The sequence below is a fragment of the Lissotriton helveticus genome, chromosome 10 (assembly GCF_964261635.1).
Source record: "Lissotriton helveticus chromosome 10, aLisHel1.1, whole genome shotgun sequence".
NCBI classification, from domain to species: domain Eukaryota; kingdom Metazoa; phylum Chordata; class Amphibia; order Caudata; family Salamandridae; genus Lissotriton; species Lissotriton helveticus.
Window position 1 is genome coordinate 157,249,476 of NC_136071.1, and position 18,841 is coordinate 157,268,316.

Here is an 18,841-nt window from a genome sequence, read left to right on the forward strand (position 1 = left end):
TTGTCCAAGTACTAAAACTTGAAAACCTTATTTTCAACAATTGGACATTACTTTGAAACAGCTTAGATATTTGTTATTTATAAATATAACCACAATATTCGTATAATCTTGATCTCATTTAAAAAAAAGTGTTTTTAATGAGTATTTATTTGAAGCTGAAGCTAAAGCATTTATGCCTGTAATGTCTGCCATTTAGCTTTAAATGTAATCTTAATGAAAGTAGTAGTATAACAATATATTTGCAACACAAGTCAATGTACAACAGAACCCTTCCCAAACCCATACCAATACATACACACCCACTCACTGAGATTCTCAGTGGGCACACCCCCTTTCTCCTCCATCTGCAAACACGCCTCCTGGCGCACTACTATTTGGGGGAATGAAGTCTCCTTAACTGTTAAGTGTCTTTGGGGGCCAACTATCCCTCCTGTTACCTCCAGTAAGGCCCATGCTGGATTGCTGAGAGGTGGTTGGAGGTCACGTCCCCTTTCTTCACCACTTCGAAACGAGCTTCCTGGTGCACTGCTCCTTGGGGTATGAAGTCCACTTTAGTCCTGAGGCTCTCCGGAGGCAAGGGGACCTCATACCCCCCCACCAGCGTGTTTGCAGAGTGGTGGAGAAAGGGACATGGCCTCTAACCACCTCTCAGCAGTTTTACTTTGTGGGACTTACTGGAGGTAACAGGTGGGCTAGTTGGCCCCTAAGAACCTTTAGCAGCCAAGGGGATTTCATCCCCCACTCAGCAGCACCCCAGAAAGCACGCTTGCAGAGTGGTGGAGAAAAGGGGAGGGGCTGCGGCAATTTGCCAGCTGTTTTTTTTTCAGGAAAAGGGGCTGCGTGGCCCCCCTTCACTGAATCGATTTTGGGCCCAGTTAACCCCATCCCCCGTGACTTGGCCCATTTTGTAAACTCCTCAAGCTGATTTAGTCCCCAAGGACCCCGACTTCATATATATATTTATATTTTTTTTAAAGGGAGGTGGCTGCGCAGAACCCCTCCCCAGGCCTATTTCGGCCCCAGGGACCCCATCCCCCCAGGACAAGGGCTTTTTCTTTTTTTCCCAAAAAGTAAAAATACAGTAAGGGGGGCTGCGTGACCCTACCTTCCCTGGGCTAGTTTTGGCCCCAGGGACCCCATCCTTCGGGGCATGTCTTGTATTTAATATTTTTTAAATATAGGAGGGGGGTCGCATGGCCCCTCTCCTGAGGGCAATTTGACCCTGGGGACCCCATCCCCTGGGTCCAGGCCTTAATTATTTTTTTTTTAATAGGCCAAATACCTGCAATCCTTTTGTTCCTCGCTGTGCCCCGAGGCCCCGTTCCAACCCGGCCTGTGCCATCTGATTGGAGGGCTACACCAGGAGCAGAAAGATCCTCACTTCCGGCAGATGCCGCAAGTAGCGCTCCAGTCTCTCGACGGCCCCAGACTACTTAGGGCGGAGAGACCGTAGCAGACAAGTGGATGCGAGCAGCCTGATGTACGAGGTCGCCGCTTTGCTTATACTTTGATATTTTAATAACCTACTCACTCGCACTGTATTTTTAATGTTGCACTATTAGCCAAATACCTGCAATCCTTTTGTTCCTCGCTGTGCCCCGAGGCCCCGTTCCAACGCGGCCTGTGCCGTTTGATTGGAGGGCTACACCGGGAGCAGAAAGGTCCTCACTTCTGGCGGATGCCGCAAGTAGCGCTCCAGTCTCTCGACTACCCCAGACTACTTAGGGCGGAGAGCAAGGTCAAGCGCAGCGGACGCGCGCAGCGGCGCGCCAAAGGCGCGCCAAAGGCAAGCCCGTCTGTGCCTGTCCGCACCTGGACTGCGCCCAGGGCCATAAACCCCTGTTCGTCTATATCAGCCCCACCTCTCACTACCGTCAGGCCCTTCTTAATTTACGTCCTCCGACTAACTGCACTGATTTCATATACAACCTTAATGACCCTCTTTATCACCTCAATCCCTGCACACACTGCTGCTATAGAATGGAGGCCCCTCAACTAACGCAAGTATACACCCCACTTTCTCCATCAACGAGTCCCAAACTAATTAAAGCTGCATTAATAAATGCCAGATAATTAAGTAAACATAAAGATAAAATTGCTGAATTTATCTGCATCCACGAATTAGACCTATTGTTCCTAACAGAAACCTGGAGCAACCCTTCGTCCGAACCTGATCTCCTGATAGCCTCTCCTGAAGCCTATAATATCCTCAGGCAAGATAGACAATTAAAAACTGGAGGAGGAATTGCTATAATTTATCGCAGTCAGTTTAAGACTACAGTTAACTCTGTTCCACTCCCTGCATGTGAGGTCTTCAGTTCTCCGTTGCCTTGGGCCCTCCCAACGCTTTAAAGGTGTCCTCTTATACCGACCACCAGGTAGTAAAAGTCAATTCCTAGCCACCTTCGCTGAGACGATGGAATCTCTTGCCATCGACAACTCGTCCACCATCTTAGGTGACTTTAATTTTCCTTTAAAAAACAGCATGAATAATGACACCAAAACCCTTTTAGCTGATTTAGAATCCTTGGGCCTTATTCAACGGGTCATAGGCAGTACGCACGAAGCAGGGCACACTCTTGATGGCCTATTCACTAATGACAATAACTTACACATCATGGAGATCCTCCCTTTAGGATGGACAGATCATCATGCAGTAATATTCACCATTCCATTTAATTCACTATCACATACGGAACATAACACCCGCACCGTAAACACCTTTAGATCGTGGAAAAACATCGATCATCAACAACTTCGAGAACTATTGTCTGCTTCAACGACTAACCTTTCTCAAAACCCTAACAACGCAGCCGAAGAAATCTCAAAATGGCTCACTTTGGCCCTAAATAAACTAGCTCCCATTAAAACCACCTCACAAAATCGCAGTACTCCATCAGCACCTTGGTTTACCGAGGCTTTGAGACAGCAGAGACAGCTATGCCGAAATAAAGAAAGGCATTGGAGAAAGACTTATTCTAGCGAAGAGAAGGAAAACTATAAGAGAGAACTAACCCAATACAAATCTCTAATCCTACATGCCAAAATCAGTTTCTATTCCTCTCAAATTGAGCAAGCCAAAAACTCTAATAAGGAACTCTATTAAGTGGTAGCCAAACTGTCACACTTGCCCCCTCAATCAACCTCCAAACCAACCCAATCGTTTTGTAACAACCTGGCCACTTTTTTCTTTGACAAGGTAAATAACATATACACCAATTTCTCAGAAAAAAACCCACATAGACTCTTGCCTTACTGTAGCCTCCATTGATCACCCCATTTTTTCACAATTCCATAACATCAACCCCATCCTAGTTGCCAAAACCATGAATACCATCAAATCAGGATCAGCCAAAGATCCTTGCCCCGCATCTATTCTCCGCCCTATTTCAGATATCATTGCACCCCAACTTGCTAACATCCTTAACACCATGTTTAATACTGGAATATACCCGGCAATCTGGAAGGAAACTCTCCTTAAACCCCTGCTGAAAAAGCCTCACCTTGATGCAGATGATTCCAACAACTACTGACCAATAGCCAGCTTGCCATTTTCAGCCAAAATAGCCGAAAAATTGCTGAACTCTCAAATCTCCCAATACATAGAAGAACACTCCCATATAGACGACAGCCAATTCGGCTTTCGCAAACATCATAGCACCGAGACCGCACTCATCAAATCCACCGATGAGATTAGAATGGCACTTGATCAGGGAGGAGCAGTACTTATTCTGCTGGATCTCACCGCGGCCTTCGACACGGTCAATCATAACATCCTGATCGACCGTGTCAATGCCATAGGCATCCAAGCTAAGGCTAAAGACATCTTGACATCTTTCCTAGCCCACCGCACCCAGACGGTCCAGCTAGGAACCTTTTTATCTGAACAACTGGCTTTACCTTGTGGTGTCCCTCAAGACTCATCCCTCAGTCCAACCCTATTTAATCTATATGTCACTGATTTGGCAAGGGCCATTAAGGACTGGGGGATGAGCCTAACATCTTACGCGGATGACACCCAATTGGTCCTCACTATCAAAGAGAACGGAGACAAAATAGCGGCCAATTTTCAGCAGGGCATGCTGGCCATCAGCAACTGGATGTCAGTAAACTGCCTCAAACTGAACTCCAACAAAACTGAGGTCATGACATTTGGTAAGCTCACTTCCACCTGGCCAGATGCATGGTGGCCCACCAACCTAGGCCCCCCCCCCCTCCCAGCAACCAAGGTCAAAAACCTAGGAATACTTATAGATGATAAACTTACTTACTCAGCCCATGTCAACTCCATTGTTTCATCATCTTTCTTCAAACTTAAAGCCATAAAAAAGATCCTCCCTTTTCTTCCTCCTAACTCTGGCAAAACTTTGATCACCTCATTTGTCATGTCCTCAGTGGACTATTGCAACGGACTCCTGGTTAATGCCCAAAGCAAGGTCATTAAAAGGCTGCAGTCCATACAAAATGCCGCAGCCAGACTGCTTTCAGGTACCCCCAAATTCCAACCTATCGCCCATACCATCAAAAACTATCACTGGTTAGCAGTCAAAAACAGAATAAAGTTTAAAGCTCTCTGTATCGCCTACAAAGCCTCCCACAAACAGGGCCCGCGATTTCTTCTCAATCCTTTCTCATTTCACGTCCCCAAACGATCATTCCGTTCAATGAATAAGTCCATCATGACAGTCCCACGCACTAGAACTGTCACATGAGGCGACCGCAGTTTCCATGCATCAACCGCCAAACTTTGGAACTCCCTTGAACCTGACGTTAGGTCTGCCCCCACTCTGACCATTTTCAGAAGAAAAATAAAGACATGGCTCTTTAACCAATAAACTCCCTTCTCCTCCCCCCTCATTCTGCTTCATCCACAGTGCCGAGACGCCCTCGGGCAATTGTTCGCGCTCTATAAATTGCATAAATAAAATAAATAAATAAATTAATAAATAAATAGGTAAGGTAGCAAGGCCGATATTGCCCCGGGGACCCCATCCCTGCCAGCTCCCCACCTCTTGTGGGAGCCGGCATTGATTTTGGGCACAAGGAGCTGCTAGCTCCCTCTGCCCAGAACCAATTCTACTCCTCCTTATGGAAGCTTGAGCATTTTTCTTGCTCTCGCTTCCATGAAGCGGACCAGAGTTTGATATGGCTTGGCTTGAACCCCACCCTCCCCATCCCCCTCCCCTATGGCTGCGTGAATTTGAACCTTTCATTATCATTATCGTAAGACTTCAGAGTGCAGAGTCATGTTTGGGAGTAGTATGGGATGTCCTGGGTTACAACAATCTACATGGAGTGTTAGTACTGGTTTGTTAGTGCAGTTGTTACTTTACCTTATGAGATCAACAAAAAAGAAGTTTCAGAGTACTAGGGAGAGAGGGGCTTACCCTACACCTTTTAGCTTGTTTTAAAGCTTATACTTAACACCAGCACTACTTGGTTATGGTGGCAAGTAAAGAATTATGGCTACAGGCCTGGTCTGTTTATTATGTAATGTTAAGATATAGGCACTAGGCCTGACGTACTTATTGTGAAAAGCATATGTTAAACTCAATAGATTGTATTGTTTATTACTTTGTATTAAAGTGTACAGATGGGTAGTTTGTTGCATGGAATCTTCTAGATTACAGTAGTACACACGGGCTTTGAGGTTGACTACCCGATGTGACAAATCATGGATGGTTTGCAATGTGAGAATCCCTCTTAAGCTATAAGAGATAGCATTTTCATTATCCAACTGTAATTCCTTTTTCATTTCATGACTGTGTGTCTGTAGTTGCCTTGTGGAAAAGCTCGCACTCAAAACTGTAAGCCTGAGTTAGTTATGTTGACAAACTAGAGTCTTGACTGGTGTGTTGGGAAACCACCTGTTTGCTACCATAGGCCTGGTCTGCATATTATGTAGCGTTATGGCAAAAGCAGTTGGTCTAGCTTTTTAATTGCAAAAAGCATTTGTTATCTCCAGGCCAGTAAGCTTTTTAAAGTTATTTATCACTTTGTTTTACAGTCTCTGGATGAATATGTTGCCATATTTAATCTTGCAGATTACCGTAGTGGGCATGGGTTTTGGCATTTGCCTCATCGTCTGATAAACCCTTGGATTTTCACTGTCATGATTCTTCTTAGTACTTTTTGAAGGGGTTTGCATATTGTTTTGTAAACTGTACTTTCTACAGATTTGTAACTCAAAGTATGATAGTGGCCATTTTATGTGCACTTGAATAGGACAGTGTAGGGTAAGGTGTAAACCAACGATAAAGGCTTCATCAGTTTATTAGGAAACACCATGCCATATTTCAAGGTTTGAACTCTTTATTATGAAACATTATATCAAGCCAATAGGCCTGACATACTTATTGTAAAAAAATGTATGTTAAAAGACTACTTGATTTTAAGAATGGATTGTTATTGCACTGTGCTAAGGCCTTTAGGCAGGTGTTTCGTTATGTGTATTTTCACAGTTACCTTAGGTGGCAAGAGTTTTGGTGCTGGCAACTCACCTGGACAAACCATGGGGATAGAAAATATGCACTACAATAAGACTTGTCAGACTCTCTTAGGGTAGATTGTATTGTGGTTTGCAAAATTAAATGTTGTATACTATTGTACTTTTATGTCTATATGTCAGATGTGGAGGTGGTTATGGTGGCAAGCCAATGATAACAGCTGTTAAGCAATCAATCAGGCAGAACTTGTACAGCGCGGCTTATCACCAAAGAGTGTATCCAGGTGCTGTGCTGGGGTGTCAGTCGAAGAGCCAGGTCTTGAGTCTCTTCCTGGAGTGGGCTTGTGACGGTGTAGTGCAGAGGTGGAGGGTAAGTAAGCAAGTGGGAGAAGGAGCATCCTCCGGTGCAGGACCGGCAGATGTGTGGTATCTGTGTGAGGGCAAGGTGAGTGGAGGTTCCATGGGAGGAAAGTTGAGATTCAGGCAGTGGTTCATGTTGGCCGGTCCCTGGTCGTGGAAGGCTTTGTAGATGGGAGTCAGGAGATTTAATTGGCATCTTTTTTGCATGAGGTGTCAGTGGACTTATTGCAGGTGCTGGGTTATGTGGGTCCTCCTAGGCAGGTCAAAGATCAGTTTGGCTGCTGCAGGTCGAAGATCAGTTTGGCTGAGGTGTTCTTGATTGTGTGGAGCCTTCTCATGAGTTCAGTGGTGGTGCTTGCATACAGTGCGTTGCCGTTGTCCAGCCAGCTGCTGATGAGGGCATGTGTTACAGTTTTCCTAGTGCTGATGGGGAGCCACATGAAGACTTTGCGTACCATGCAGAGGTGTGGAAGGAGGTTGAGGGGACAGCGCTGTCCTGATGTTTAATAGAGAGGTTGCTGCCCAGGGTGATGCACATGCTGCGGGCGTGGTCTTTAAGGAGTTACGAGTGGGTCCGAGTTACGAGGGCCACCAAGAGTCGTTCCAGAGATATGTGTATCTAATGAAGATCAATACTTCCGTTTTGTCCATGTTAAGCTTCAGGCAGTTGTTCTTAATCCAGGCTGAAACGTTCTTAATACAGTTGTGGAAGTTGGTCTTTTTCAGGGTGGGGTCCGCTGAGAGCGAGAGGATGAGCTGAGTGTCATGGGGACAGGAGACGATGTTGATGTCATGGCTTCTGACGATGTCCGCTAGTGGTGTCATGTAGATGTTGAAGAGGGTTGGACTTGAAGGATGATCTTTGAGGGATGCTGTAGATCGTGTGCTTGGTTTGAGAAGTGACGGGAATTAGGCGTATCCTCTGGGTACCCCCTGTGAGAAAGGATGCCATTCATTTCAGCACGTCGTTCGTGATTCTGATCTGGCACAGTCTGGTGATGAGTGTGTGGTGGGAGACGGGGTCAAAGGCTGCAAAGAGGTCGAGCAGGATCAGGGCAGCTGATTATCCCCTGTCGAGTAGGGTGCTCATGTCATCTGTTTCAGTGATCATGACTGTCTTGGTGCTGTGACTGGCTCTTAATCCTCATTGTGTAGGGTCCAGCAGGTTGTTTCTCTACAGGTGTTTAGTGAGCTGGAGTTTGATGGCCTTTTTGAGGGCTTTTGTGGGAACTCGAAGCAGTGAGGCAGTAGTTCTGGAGCTTGCTGAAGTCTGCAGAGAGTTTGTTGAGGAGGGATCTGACCTCTTTGTGTTTCCAGGCGTTGGGGAAAGGTGGCTGTGGCGATGAAGGTGTTCGGGATGGTGGTGAGCTGGCAGCGGATTGTCTCTTCCAAAGTTGAAAAGTCTTTGCGGGCATGGGTTGGTGGGTGCTCCAGAGTGGGTGGAAGTTCAATAGAGTATCTCCCATGTGAGCGAGTGTTCAGCAGCAGTGGTCGATTGGATGCTGAGGAAGTCAGTAGGTAGGGGGATTGAACCTTCTGTCGATGATTGCTATCTTGTTGGTGCTATAAGCTTGATTGTTGCACAGCCTGTTTATTATGAAGAGTAATTTGTCTTTATATTGGCCTGGCTTATTGAAAAGCATATGGTAAATCCAATAGGTATTGAACAGTGGATTTTTATCACGTTATGTTACAGGTCGTAGAAAGGTGTTCGTTTACATTTATTTCACAAGTTACCGTTGTAGTCAAGGGGTTTTGATGTTAGTCACCCACTCGCACAAACTTTGGAAGTAGAATTTCACTGTGATGATTCTTGTTAGACCCTATTGAGAGAGCTTATGTATCATTTTTTCCTACCATTTTTGCAATTTTATACCCTGTATGCATGATGGTTGCCAGTTTATGTGCATTAGGTTTATGGTGTGTATAATGTCAAGCAGTTGGTAAAGGCTAGATGCCTCATCTTTCCACTTTGAATAGTGAAAAGCTATGTTACATTCATTAGGTGTGACCTGTTCATAATGAAAAGTAAAGACAATGCAAGCAGGTCTTCCTTATTGTGAAAAGTATGTGTTAAAGGCCAATTGCTTTTAAGGGTGAATTGTTATTACACTGGTAAAGACTGTAGGTAAGTATTATTTTAAATGGTATCTAGCAGATTACCATATTAGTCAAGGATTTTGGTGTCTGGGACTCTCCCAAACAAACCAAATGGATGGATGATTTCTAATATGATAATCCTTATTAGGCTCTATTCGTAGAGATTTTATATTGTTTTGACAACTGCATTTCATATTTATTTGTAATTGTATTATAGTATACCTGATAATTGCCTTGTGCGAGGGCTTATAACCAACACAGTATGGGTTGGGAGTTGTGACAAGCCAATGATAAAGGTTGTAATGCTGATTGTTTATAATTAAAAGGTACCATAAGACAGTAGGCCTTACATATTGCTTGTGAAAATCATGTGTTGAAGTCAATAGGCATTTAAGGGTACGTTGTTTTTACCCTATTAAATTCTATAGATAAGTATTTTGTTACATGAAATCTCACAGAAAACCATAGTAAGCAAGTGTTTTGGTGATAGTTACCCCCCCCCCTTTTCTGGAAAACTGTGGGTATAGAAGATTTGTCAGAAACCTTGTTAGGCCCTTTTTGGAGAGCTAGTATTTTGCTTTGCCAACTGTAATTTTGTATTGTGTTGTGCACTGTTTGTAATGACTGTATGCCTGATGGCTGCCTTGTGGGTACGCTTAAGCTTAGTTTAGGAGGCCTCAGTGGGTTTGGTGACAAGCCAATGACTACAGCCAGAGGCCTGATTGATTCAGTTGGAAATAATATTTCCAATGCTATTGGTTTAATCTGTTTATTACGAAAAGGTATGATATGTACAGTGGGCCTGACATTGCTTGTGAAAAAAGCATGTGGTAAAGTCAATAGGCATTTAAGGCTACACATAACTATTATGTTAAAGGAAATGCCACAGATTACCCTTGAACAGAAACAGTCTGGTGCTGGTGACCTCATCTGTAAACCTTAGGGGGTTGGGAGAAGACTTCCACTCTAATAATTCTAGCTAGAATCTCTTCTTATCTACCTGCTGTTCTTGTAATAAAGAGAATAATTAAGCAACTCATACATGCATATGCTTGAATAGATATCTATATAGGTACATAGTGGGCCTTTGAGTCAGCTCTGCTCTCCCATTTTTATGTATAGCTCTCTTCTGCAATTAAAATGTCATTTACACTTTGCTTCCAACTATGACAGTGTACTGCATAAAGATGATTCAGTGAATGACAGCACTTTATGATCACATATGTACGTTCGCCTTCAAATGAGTGCCTTCAGTATCCATGGTGGTTGGCCAGTACTTTTTGTTTTCAATATTTTCTCCTTCTACGGTTCCTCAGCCATTTCTTTACTTCTCGTCTTTTTGTTTATTATAATATTTCTCAAAAGGATACTGCATCTCTCCTGACATTGCTGACATTTCATCTGCAGTACACCGCATCCCACGTGGCAGCTTCTAAACCAGGTCACCATTATGGAATGCTGCTTTCTATAATGTATCATTGCTTTATGGTTCCAAGATGGCCAACACGTCGGTTCTGAATGTGGCGGCCATGCTTGAACTTAAACCTTTTGCTGCTTGAGCATTGTTTTGGGTTACATACAGCGAAATCCAATTGGCAATAATAAATATCCTACTAGTCTATGCTCCTACATGTCTTGTGGTAAAAATTTGTGCGGTAGACCTAGTGCCTGTGTCAGAAAACGACCCAACATGGAAACATTACTTTTTTCAACTCAAACTCAACTCAAAATTGACCCTTTATTTTTTTGCAGAGTAAGTAGCTGTGTATTTTGGGCCCTATCTCAGCGGGCACCTAGGAAAACCTGTACAGTTTTAAAAACTAGACACTCGGGGGAATCCAGGAAGGAGTGACCGGCTCTCTCCAGGTTGTTTTACCCAGAATTCCTTGTAAACCTCAACTTTTTATGAAATAAACACATTTCCCCTCAAATTTCTGTGATGGAAAGCTCTGGAATCTGTGGGGAACCACAGACTTCCTTCCACCCAGCATTCCCCTAAGTGTTCTGATAAAAATGATACCTCACTCTTTGTGGGTAGGCTTAGTGCTCACGAGTAAACAGCCCAAAATGCAACATGGCTACATCTCATTTTCCCACTGAAAACTGACCTGTTTTTATTGAAAAGTGGGTAGCTGTGGATTTTGAGCCCTAGCTCAACCAATACCGTACTTCTTTGACTAGACACCTAGTGGAATCCAGGATGGGGTAACTTGCACAGCTCTCACAAGGTTGGTCTACACAGAATCCCTTGATAACTTCAAAGTTTGATTTCTTTGATGGAAAGTTCTAGAATCTGCAGGGAGCCACACATTTCCTACCACTCCCCCACTTGTCCCAATAAAAATGCTGCCCCTCTTGTGTGACTTAGTGTAGTGCACGTGACAGGCGTGCATCAAACCTAGATCAGTTGCAAATCTCATTGACCCTGGTTTGGTTTGTGCCTGCCCGAGGCACTAGGCCCAGTCACACAAGCGGGGTAGCATTTTCATGGGGTCAAGTGGGGGAACGCTGGGTGGTAAGAATGTTGTGGATTCATGCTGTTTCAGTAAGTTTAAGTCCCAGAATGCAAATTAAATGTGCAATTTTGAGCACAGTTTGAGGTTTGCAGCTGATTGTGGGTAGGAAAAATGTATGGGATCCACACAAGGTATACCACCTTGGACCCTACCAGATGTCTAGTTTTCAGGAATGTCTGGGTTTGGTAGCCTTCCCCAGGGTGGCAGCAGACCCGTGCCCGAAAAGTGCAGCCACTCAGCATAGAAGTAGGATGATATTGGGACTTAGTCCAACTCTGCTTCCCATATGTATTTTTTTTAAAGGCATCAAAAAACAAAATTTCACTTCTAGCCCAAAATACGGGGATGCTTCTATCCCCAGGGCCGCAGAAAGACTGTTGGGGTCATGTTGTGGAGGTAGATGCTAGGCCCGATATGTAGGCGAGTGGGCATTGCACCCCCACTCCTTGTAGCAAAAAAAACACCCTGTTGTCTAGTGTGTCAAGCGCGCCAATCATCATTTCAGAGAATTTTTTTTTATAAAATAGCCTTGGTAGCTGGGGAAGCTCTTCCCCAGCTCCTGAGGCAAAAATAAATAAAAGTGCTTGCACTAGAGGTATTTCCTGCCTCGAGTGCACGGACGGTCTGGAGCCGTCCTCTGCACTGAAGGAGTAAAAATAACAATTCTATTTACAATCCCTCTACAAGGTGAACAGCCACTGCTATTATTAGTTTCCTTATTGCAAACATATGCCAGCCATATTTAAATAGCAACATGGTTTCTTTTTTCTACTTGTATTCTTTTGATTTATCGTGAACATATATTGAGTTTGTTTGTGTTTTATTGGGGTTGTGTCGGATGGTGAGTGTAAGAATTAGTCGATGGATGAATGAATGAAAACATGAGTTCAATGAGGAGTGATAGTTCAGTATGTTGACTTATTGAGTGCCTAAATCCATCATTGATACAGTAGGCAATGCATTCATTTTTTGTTTGAATATGTTTATTGCTTTTTTTTTATTTGTCATTGTACAACATTACACATATGCAGACAGAGCGAATAAATGACGCTGTTACATAAAGTATTGTGTCCCAGGTCTTTGTGGACCATCTCACCCTCGCGGAGGTATGGTAGTAAATAGCAAACTAAAAAGGTGTACAGTTAAACAGCATGACAAAGTCGTATAGCACCAGCTTATGTGTAATACATTGATGTTCAGTAGTGGCAGTGCCCAATATTGGTGCAAAGAACTTCCGTATTGTGACTGCATATCTTAGTCTTATTCTATACAGCGCTCAAGGTATACCATGACCGTAAAATCAGAGTAGTTGTACACATTGGCAATATATTGCATATTCAAAATTGCATTTGAAACCCATCAACTATAAAGAACAATCCCAGATATATAGGAAACCATAAATTAGGTGGTGTCTAACAGTGATCATGTGTGTATGTGTGGAGAGGAGTGGGACTCAAATGCGTTGTGTCGTCGGCAATATATTAATCGTAGGGTTCTTCTTGTGTGCAGTAGGGCGCGAGGGGAACTCCGCGGAGGGGGGGGCAGGAAGGGAGGGAGAGAGGGGGGGGACGAGAATGATGTTAGGAGTGCCACTGGAGAGTATGGAGTAAGCGCTCACGTAATACCATTCTGTTGACACACCTGGTGGTAGGCCGTCGGGGTACCATCCCACTCTAGCGCGGTTGACACACCTGGTGGTAGGCCGTCGGGGTACCATCCCACTCTAGCGCGATAGGATACTGCCGGAGCCCTGCCGTCTCCTCCCGGTGCAATGCTACACTCTCAGCTCTCGCCCAATTATTCAGTGAGCGACGCCACTGTACCGTTTGGGGGGGCACACTATGTTTCCATCGCCTAGTGATGAGGCGTTTCGCCGTGATCAGTCCTAGATCCCAGAATCTCGCTTGGACTTTCGTCTGTTTTGTCCTTTTAAATAACCCCAACAGACAAGCTTCCCAAGTATTCGGTGGGGGGCCCCCTGTCGCTGTCGTCAAGGCAGTTGACACTGCGGTCCAGTAGGGCTGCAGCGAAGAGCAGGACCAGAGGACGTGCAGAAACTGTGCGTCTACTAGTCCACATCTAGGGCACGCTGCCGTAGTGAGTCCAAAATACCGATTAATTTTGTCCGGAGACAGATACGCTCGGTGGATCACATAATACTGTATGATCTTAAAGCGTGCATTGCGCGGTACATGCAGAGCTCCAGCTAGCACCCTCGCCCACTCTTTGTCAGTCCAGTCCCGTCCTCTATCAGCCGTCCATTTGTCTTGCAGGCGCTGAGGGGAGAATTGTGTGTGTGTGCAACGCTTGAGCAATCCAATGTATGAGATGAGAGCCGTTTCCCATCACATGTAGGTATTGAATAAGCAGGTGTGTTGGTGGTTCCTCTGCCAGTGGTCCCCAGGCCCTCGTCAATGTATGCATCAGTTTCGCATGAGTCAGGAATTGTCCTGCCGGTAACCCTGTGTTGTCTGCTAGTGTCGCGAAAGAGAGCAGTGTACCGTCTACAAATAGGTCGCCCAAGCTTTCTAAATCAGCCGCCCCCAGCTTTCCAGTAGAGGCGCCATGAGTGCCCCGGATCCCCAAGGCGTACCCAACAGTGGCAGGTTGGGTGCGTATGGCTTGACCGCTGCAGTGAGTTTCAGGCTTCTCAGAAAGCACTTTCTCGCTACTTCAAGGTGGAGTTGGGTCTGAGCATGTGACTTAGTCAAGGGATGAATCAGTGCATGTACCTGTGAGACCGTCATGATCGTCTCTGTTGTGGCCGTATCTCCCAAGTTTCGCCCACTCAACCAATAAGCTACCCATTGCAACTGCGCAGCCAGGTAATAAAGCTCATGATTCAGTACCGACAGCCCACCACTCTCGGTCGCAGCATAAAGGGTTTTCAACGCTACTCTGGGTCGGCGCTTGTTCCAAATCAATCGCCTATGCAGAGTTTCCAGTTCGCGAAACGTGCGAACCGGTATATATACCGGCAGGTTCGCATAATAATACAGTAGCCTAGGCAGAGCGATCGCCTTTGCCAAAGCTATACGGCTGGGCACATTCAGCGGGAGAGTGTTCCAGAAGGAGACTTGCGCTGTAAGCGAAGAAATCGCTCTTGTGAGGTTGCCTTCCAGTAGGTCCATGGGAGTAGGCAATGCATTCATAATCCAGATCTGTTGGCTTCACCAAAGCTTGTTATATACTTTGCTACCATAGATTGTCATTATGTAGTATTGCAAACTTTACCTATTTACGGATCATCTCTGCTGGACAGTTTTCACACAAATTTCGCCAGAAATCTCTTCCCAGTCTTCTCAGTTTAGTGTACTTCTACTTCACAAGTTCTTGCAACTGTTAAAGTTAACAATTGCTTAATCTGATGTCTATGTACAGTTTTAACGTGCTGTATGATGTTGAGGGGAGACACAATGAACACTTTTCTAATTTCTATCCATCACCTCTGCAGAAATCTGAAGCTCGTCATGGACCAAGAATGCATGCAGCTTCTGCCGGCTGTCTGTGCAGTTCTGGCAGACTCTCGACAGCCACAATCAGATGACACATGTCTAGAGAAACTACTCGACTGGTTCAGAATTTTAGTTGAACAAGGTAACTTGAATTTCTAAATTCTTCTGCATTCCTCCTCAGTGATTTGTGTGTGTTTGTGTGCAAGGACCTATTCATCTGTTGAAAAGTGTACATGAATGTAATATCTTTGTTTGTGCTTCTGGTACTTGAATAATATTTGTAAGCTTCAGATACTAACCATTTTAGCTATCTGCCTGAACCTATACTTGGGAGTGTGCTTTGTACCCTTGAGTGGATTGCCTTTTGTCTATATCTCGTCCATGCTCCTGGTTGGATGGCTTTCCTAATTATTCTTGTATTTGCCCCACCCAGGAGCTTTTTGTTCTCAGTGTTTTGATTTGATGGCGTGTATCCTTATACTTCTGACGTTGGACTTTGCATTGTAGTGACCTGAGTGACTATTTTCTCTGCCTCCTCTCTCCTCCTATTTTTTCTTCTCACTCCATCCCTCCTCTCTTAAAAAAAAAAAAAAAATCCCAGCGAGGTCATAGTGTATGGGATTTAATAAATGGTTGCATCATAAAAAGATCTGCTTCAACATGCTACATATCCAGGAATAAATTGGGTTTTATTTGTTCTAACGTAAAATGGTAAGCACTCATAAACTAAGCTCAAAACGATGTAAACTAGTGCTCACTTTTCACTGTAGACAGGAAAGAAAGTGTTAGTTCAGAGTTTGCATCCAATCGAGCCTTGGAGACATTGAAAGTCACTCTATAAATGAATGCTTCATAACCTGAACCCATATGCTATCAGTAGTGTCTGTCTTCTAACTTTTTATTAATCTACTTGTCGGTCCAAGAGATAGTTTACTGAGGTCAGCGAATCGGCGTGCATTCTGCAGTACATGTCGAATCTCAACTGTTAGCACAGGCCTTCGTCCTACGAAATTGGTATGAGTTCAATTGAGCTGAACCACGTTTAATAATTTGACAGCAGTAAACTGCAAATCAGTTGTAGGAGATGGTGTTTAAAAACAAAATAAGTTGTGCAGGTTCTTGTCTTGGAGCAGGCTGAGGACGGTTTTGAGCGACAAAGGAATATGATGGGTAATGTTTTGACTAGAGGTGATTTGTTATATTTTTTTAATAAATTGTATTAATAGTCTTTTTTGGGACAGATGAGTTGTAATATCTATATATAATATATATAAAAAAATAATAAAATAATCAAGTGTAAAAATGCAAAAAGTTTTTTTTTTTTAAAGTCTGGTTTAATTGGATTTCAAACTGTATTAATCGGATACCCAGAAATAGGTAGCGTATGTGTAGAAGCACAAAGTAATTCCTTTTAGAAAGTACACAGTCCACATTGTTAACTGCTAGTAAGTTTGGGTGATTTAGACTTCTCTCATTTGGCTATATAATTCTAGGATGAACATTGAGTTTAGCTTCCTTCCAGATGACCTTAGACCTCCTTTGTCCTTTCACCTCCACTCCTTTGCCCTCTCACCTCCACTCCTTCGTCCTCTTTCATTCTCTCCTACACAAACATGCCACATGCTCTACTTGCTTGGACTACTTGCCTTCCTCCTTCCATAATCTTCCATCAGGTGTGTTCCACCAACCTTAGTCACTCGCATTATATGAAATTCCTCTGTGCTATCAAGGTGTTTATATGCAAGCTAATGACTACATGAAGCGTAGTGAGGAGATGTTAATCCAACCAAGTGATTACATGGATGGAAAACATAGTGCACCCTATGCAGTTGAAATATATCACCTGCACCATTACACTCTACTTTCCCACCTTGTTTGCACCCAAATAGCTGGAAATGCAGTCTGTATGATGTAATTGAAAAATCAGTTTCCGAAGGCAAGAAAGGGAGTGTGTTTGAAATTTTCTATGATCAGGATTCGGGAGAGATTCCCTAAAATTGTTCTTCTTGACATTTTATTTTTTAGTGTTCTGCTTGACAGAATGAATGTTGTTTTGACTGTTATTTCCTTGGACATGGGCCTTCTTAGAGAGGCATGATGGCACTGAGGTATTACAGGAGAAAGAAAATGGCGGATTGCTCTATTTTGCCTTATAATATGGAAGTCCTATGTAGACCTAGATATGCTGGTATCAAGCCAAATTTTGGGATAACCATTCACCTTATGTTTAGATAACATTTATGTAAATTATTTCTTTAGTGGATATCCTGAAAACATCCCATGAATTTGGATCTACATTAGACTCCACAACTTCAAGGAGTATTTTTCCTGTCTAATGTTGTAGTTGTATAGAAATCTTTGCAATCACACCTACAGTGCTATGACTGTGAGGATCTAGAGAAACATGCCCAACTCTGTAATTGTAAGGAAGATATGGAGTCCTGCTGCTGGTCACTTACAGATATGTGGTAGGATTGAAACTTGAATCAGGAGTTTAACTTGGGCTAAAACGAAGTTTTGAGAGTTTCCTCCTATACCATAGTTTCAGAATGAGCTGTGTCTGTAGAGGTCTGTGAAACAATCTGTTCAAGACTGCTGATCGAAGAATGTTGAGCTTCAATTCTTTACTTTTTACGTCTTGCCAACGGGCATCTTTAGCTATGTATTGACAAACGTATCTGTTGCATCTGGTATAAACTTAAAGTGAGCTGCATCTGCCCCTAGCTCACTATTCTAAAGCTTTTGTGTATATTTCAGTTCCCTGCCCCTATTTCATTGGCTTTCCTTCATATTCTGTGTTTGTCCTGTCGAAGGAGCATTCTGTTCTTACTTTGTTTAGATTTTTGGCTTTGTTTTGTCTTTTCATTGCCGACCTCACAAGCTTGCACTGCAGTGGATGAAGGTGTTTTTTTCTACCCCTCTCTCTCTCCCTTGTCCCCCACCCTGCTTAGTAGCCCTCTGCTCCTTTTAATAATCATTAGCAGCTGCCCTAAGTCCAGAATGCTGCTGTATCAAATGGTAGCCATCTTCAAAGATGGCTGCCCAAAGGTGTGCACGCATAACAAGCTTTTTCAAAGCCAATTGCATCATAGTTGAGATCTACTGGTTTTTTTAATGGTTGTTGTCTCTGCTTCGATCTTTTTTGGAGTATTCCATATGGGGATTTTGAGAATTAATCCTTTGTGTTGAGTCTAACTTTGCCATATTGTCTTTATAAGTATTAATATTGCATGCCTGCCGTTAATCTCAATATGCCTTCCCTACCTTAATATTATAGCAAGAAAATAGACAATAATAGATGAAAACTGAGTTGTACTCTGCAGATAGTTTTGTTATACTGCCCAAAATGAACAAAGGAATATGAAACCCATGTCTTTGCCCAAGTGTAGAATGTATTCCCTTTTTCTCGGATTAATACAGTAATTTTATTCAGCTTATAATTGTATCTGTTGAAGTGTAAAGACTTTGATTTTATAGAAACTCATTGTTTATCTCTGATCTCCTAGGATCTGGTGACCAGATGTTACTTGAAAATCCATGCCTGACAGAGTTCATTTTCCAGGTGCAGAGGCTGGAGGACCCCGACCCCAATCTACTCTCATTCACCCTTCGATTGATGGGAATATTTGCAGCCTCTGACAAGGGGTTCCAACACTTTTCAGTATGTACATTACTTTAACTCTACAGCACGTCCACTGTTGACCAAGCCTCCCAGTATTGGGTGGCATCAGTTTTAAAATATTTGAAAAATGAATTTGAGTATACATGATGCTTGACATGGCAAGCTGCTAAAATCACACATTTTCCAGGGTATGTCTCTGAAAACCGGAGCTATATATTTACTTAGCACATATACACATTTCTTCAGAAACATGGGTTATATTACTTTTAAATTCCGAAATACAGTTAGTTACATACATAATAAATTTATCTTGTTATCAGAGTTTCTAGATTTCCCCTAAAAT

The 18,841-nt window shown here is 43.4% G+C and overlaps 1 protein-coding gene across 1 annotated transcript in view; it reads left to right on the forward strand.

Annotated features, from left to right (window-relative positions):
• The window catches only part of BRAT1 (BRCA1 associated ATM activator 1), a 220,436-nt gene that overhangs the window by 62,374 nt on the left and 139,221 nt on the right, over positions 1-18,841 (forward strand). The window contains exons 2-3 of the mRNA XM_078662694.1: positions 14,876-15,018; positions 18,383-18,537. Coding sequence (XP_078518820.1) covers positions 14,892-15,018; positions 18,383-18,537 — 282 coding nt within the window. The 5' untranslated portion in view covers positions 14,876-14,891. The remainder of the gene's footprint in view (positions 1-14,875; positions 15,019-18,382; positions 18,538-18,841) is intronic.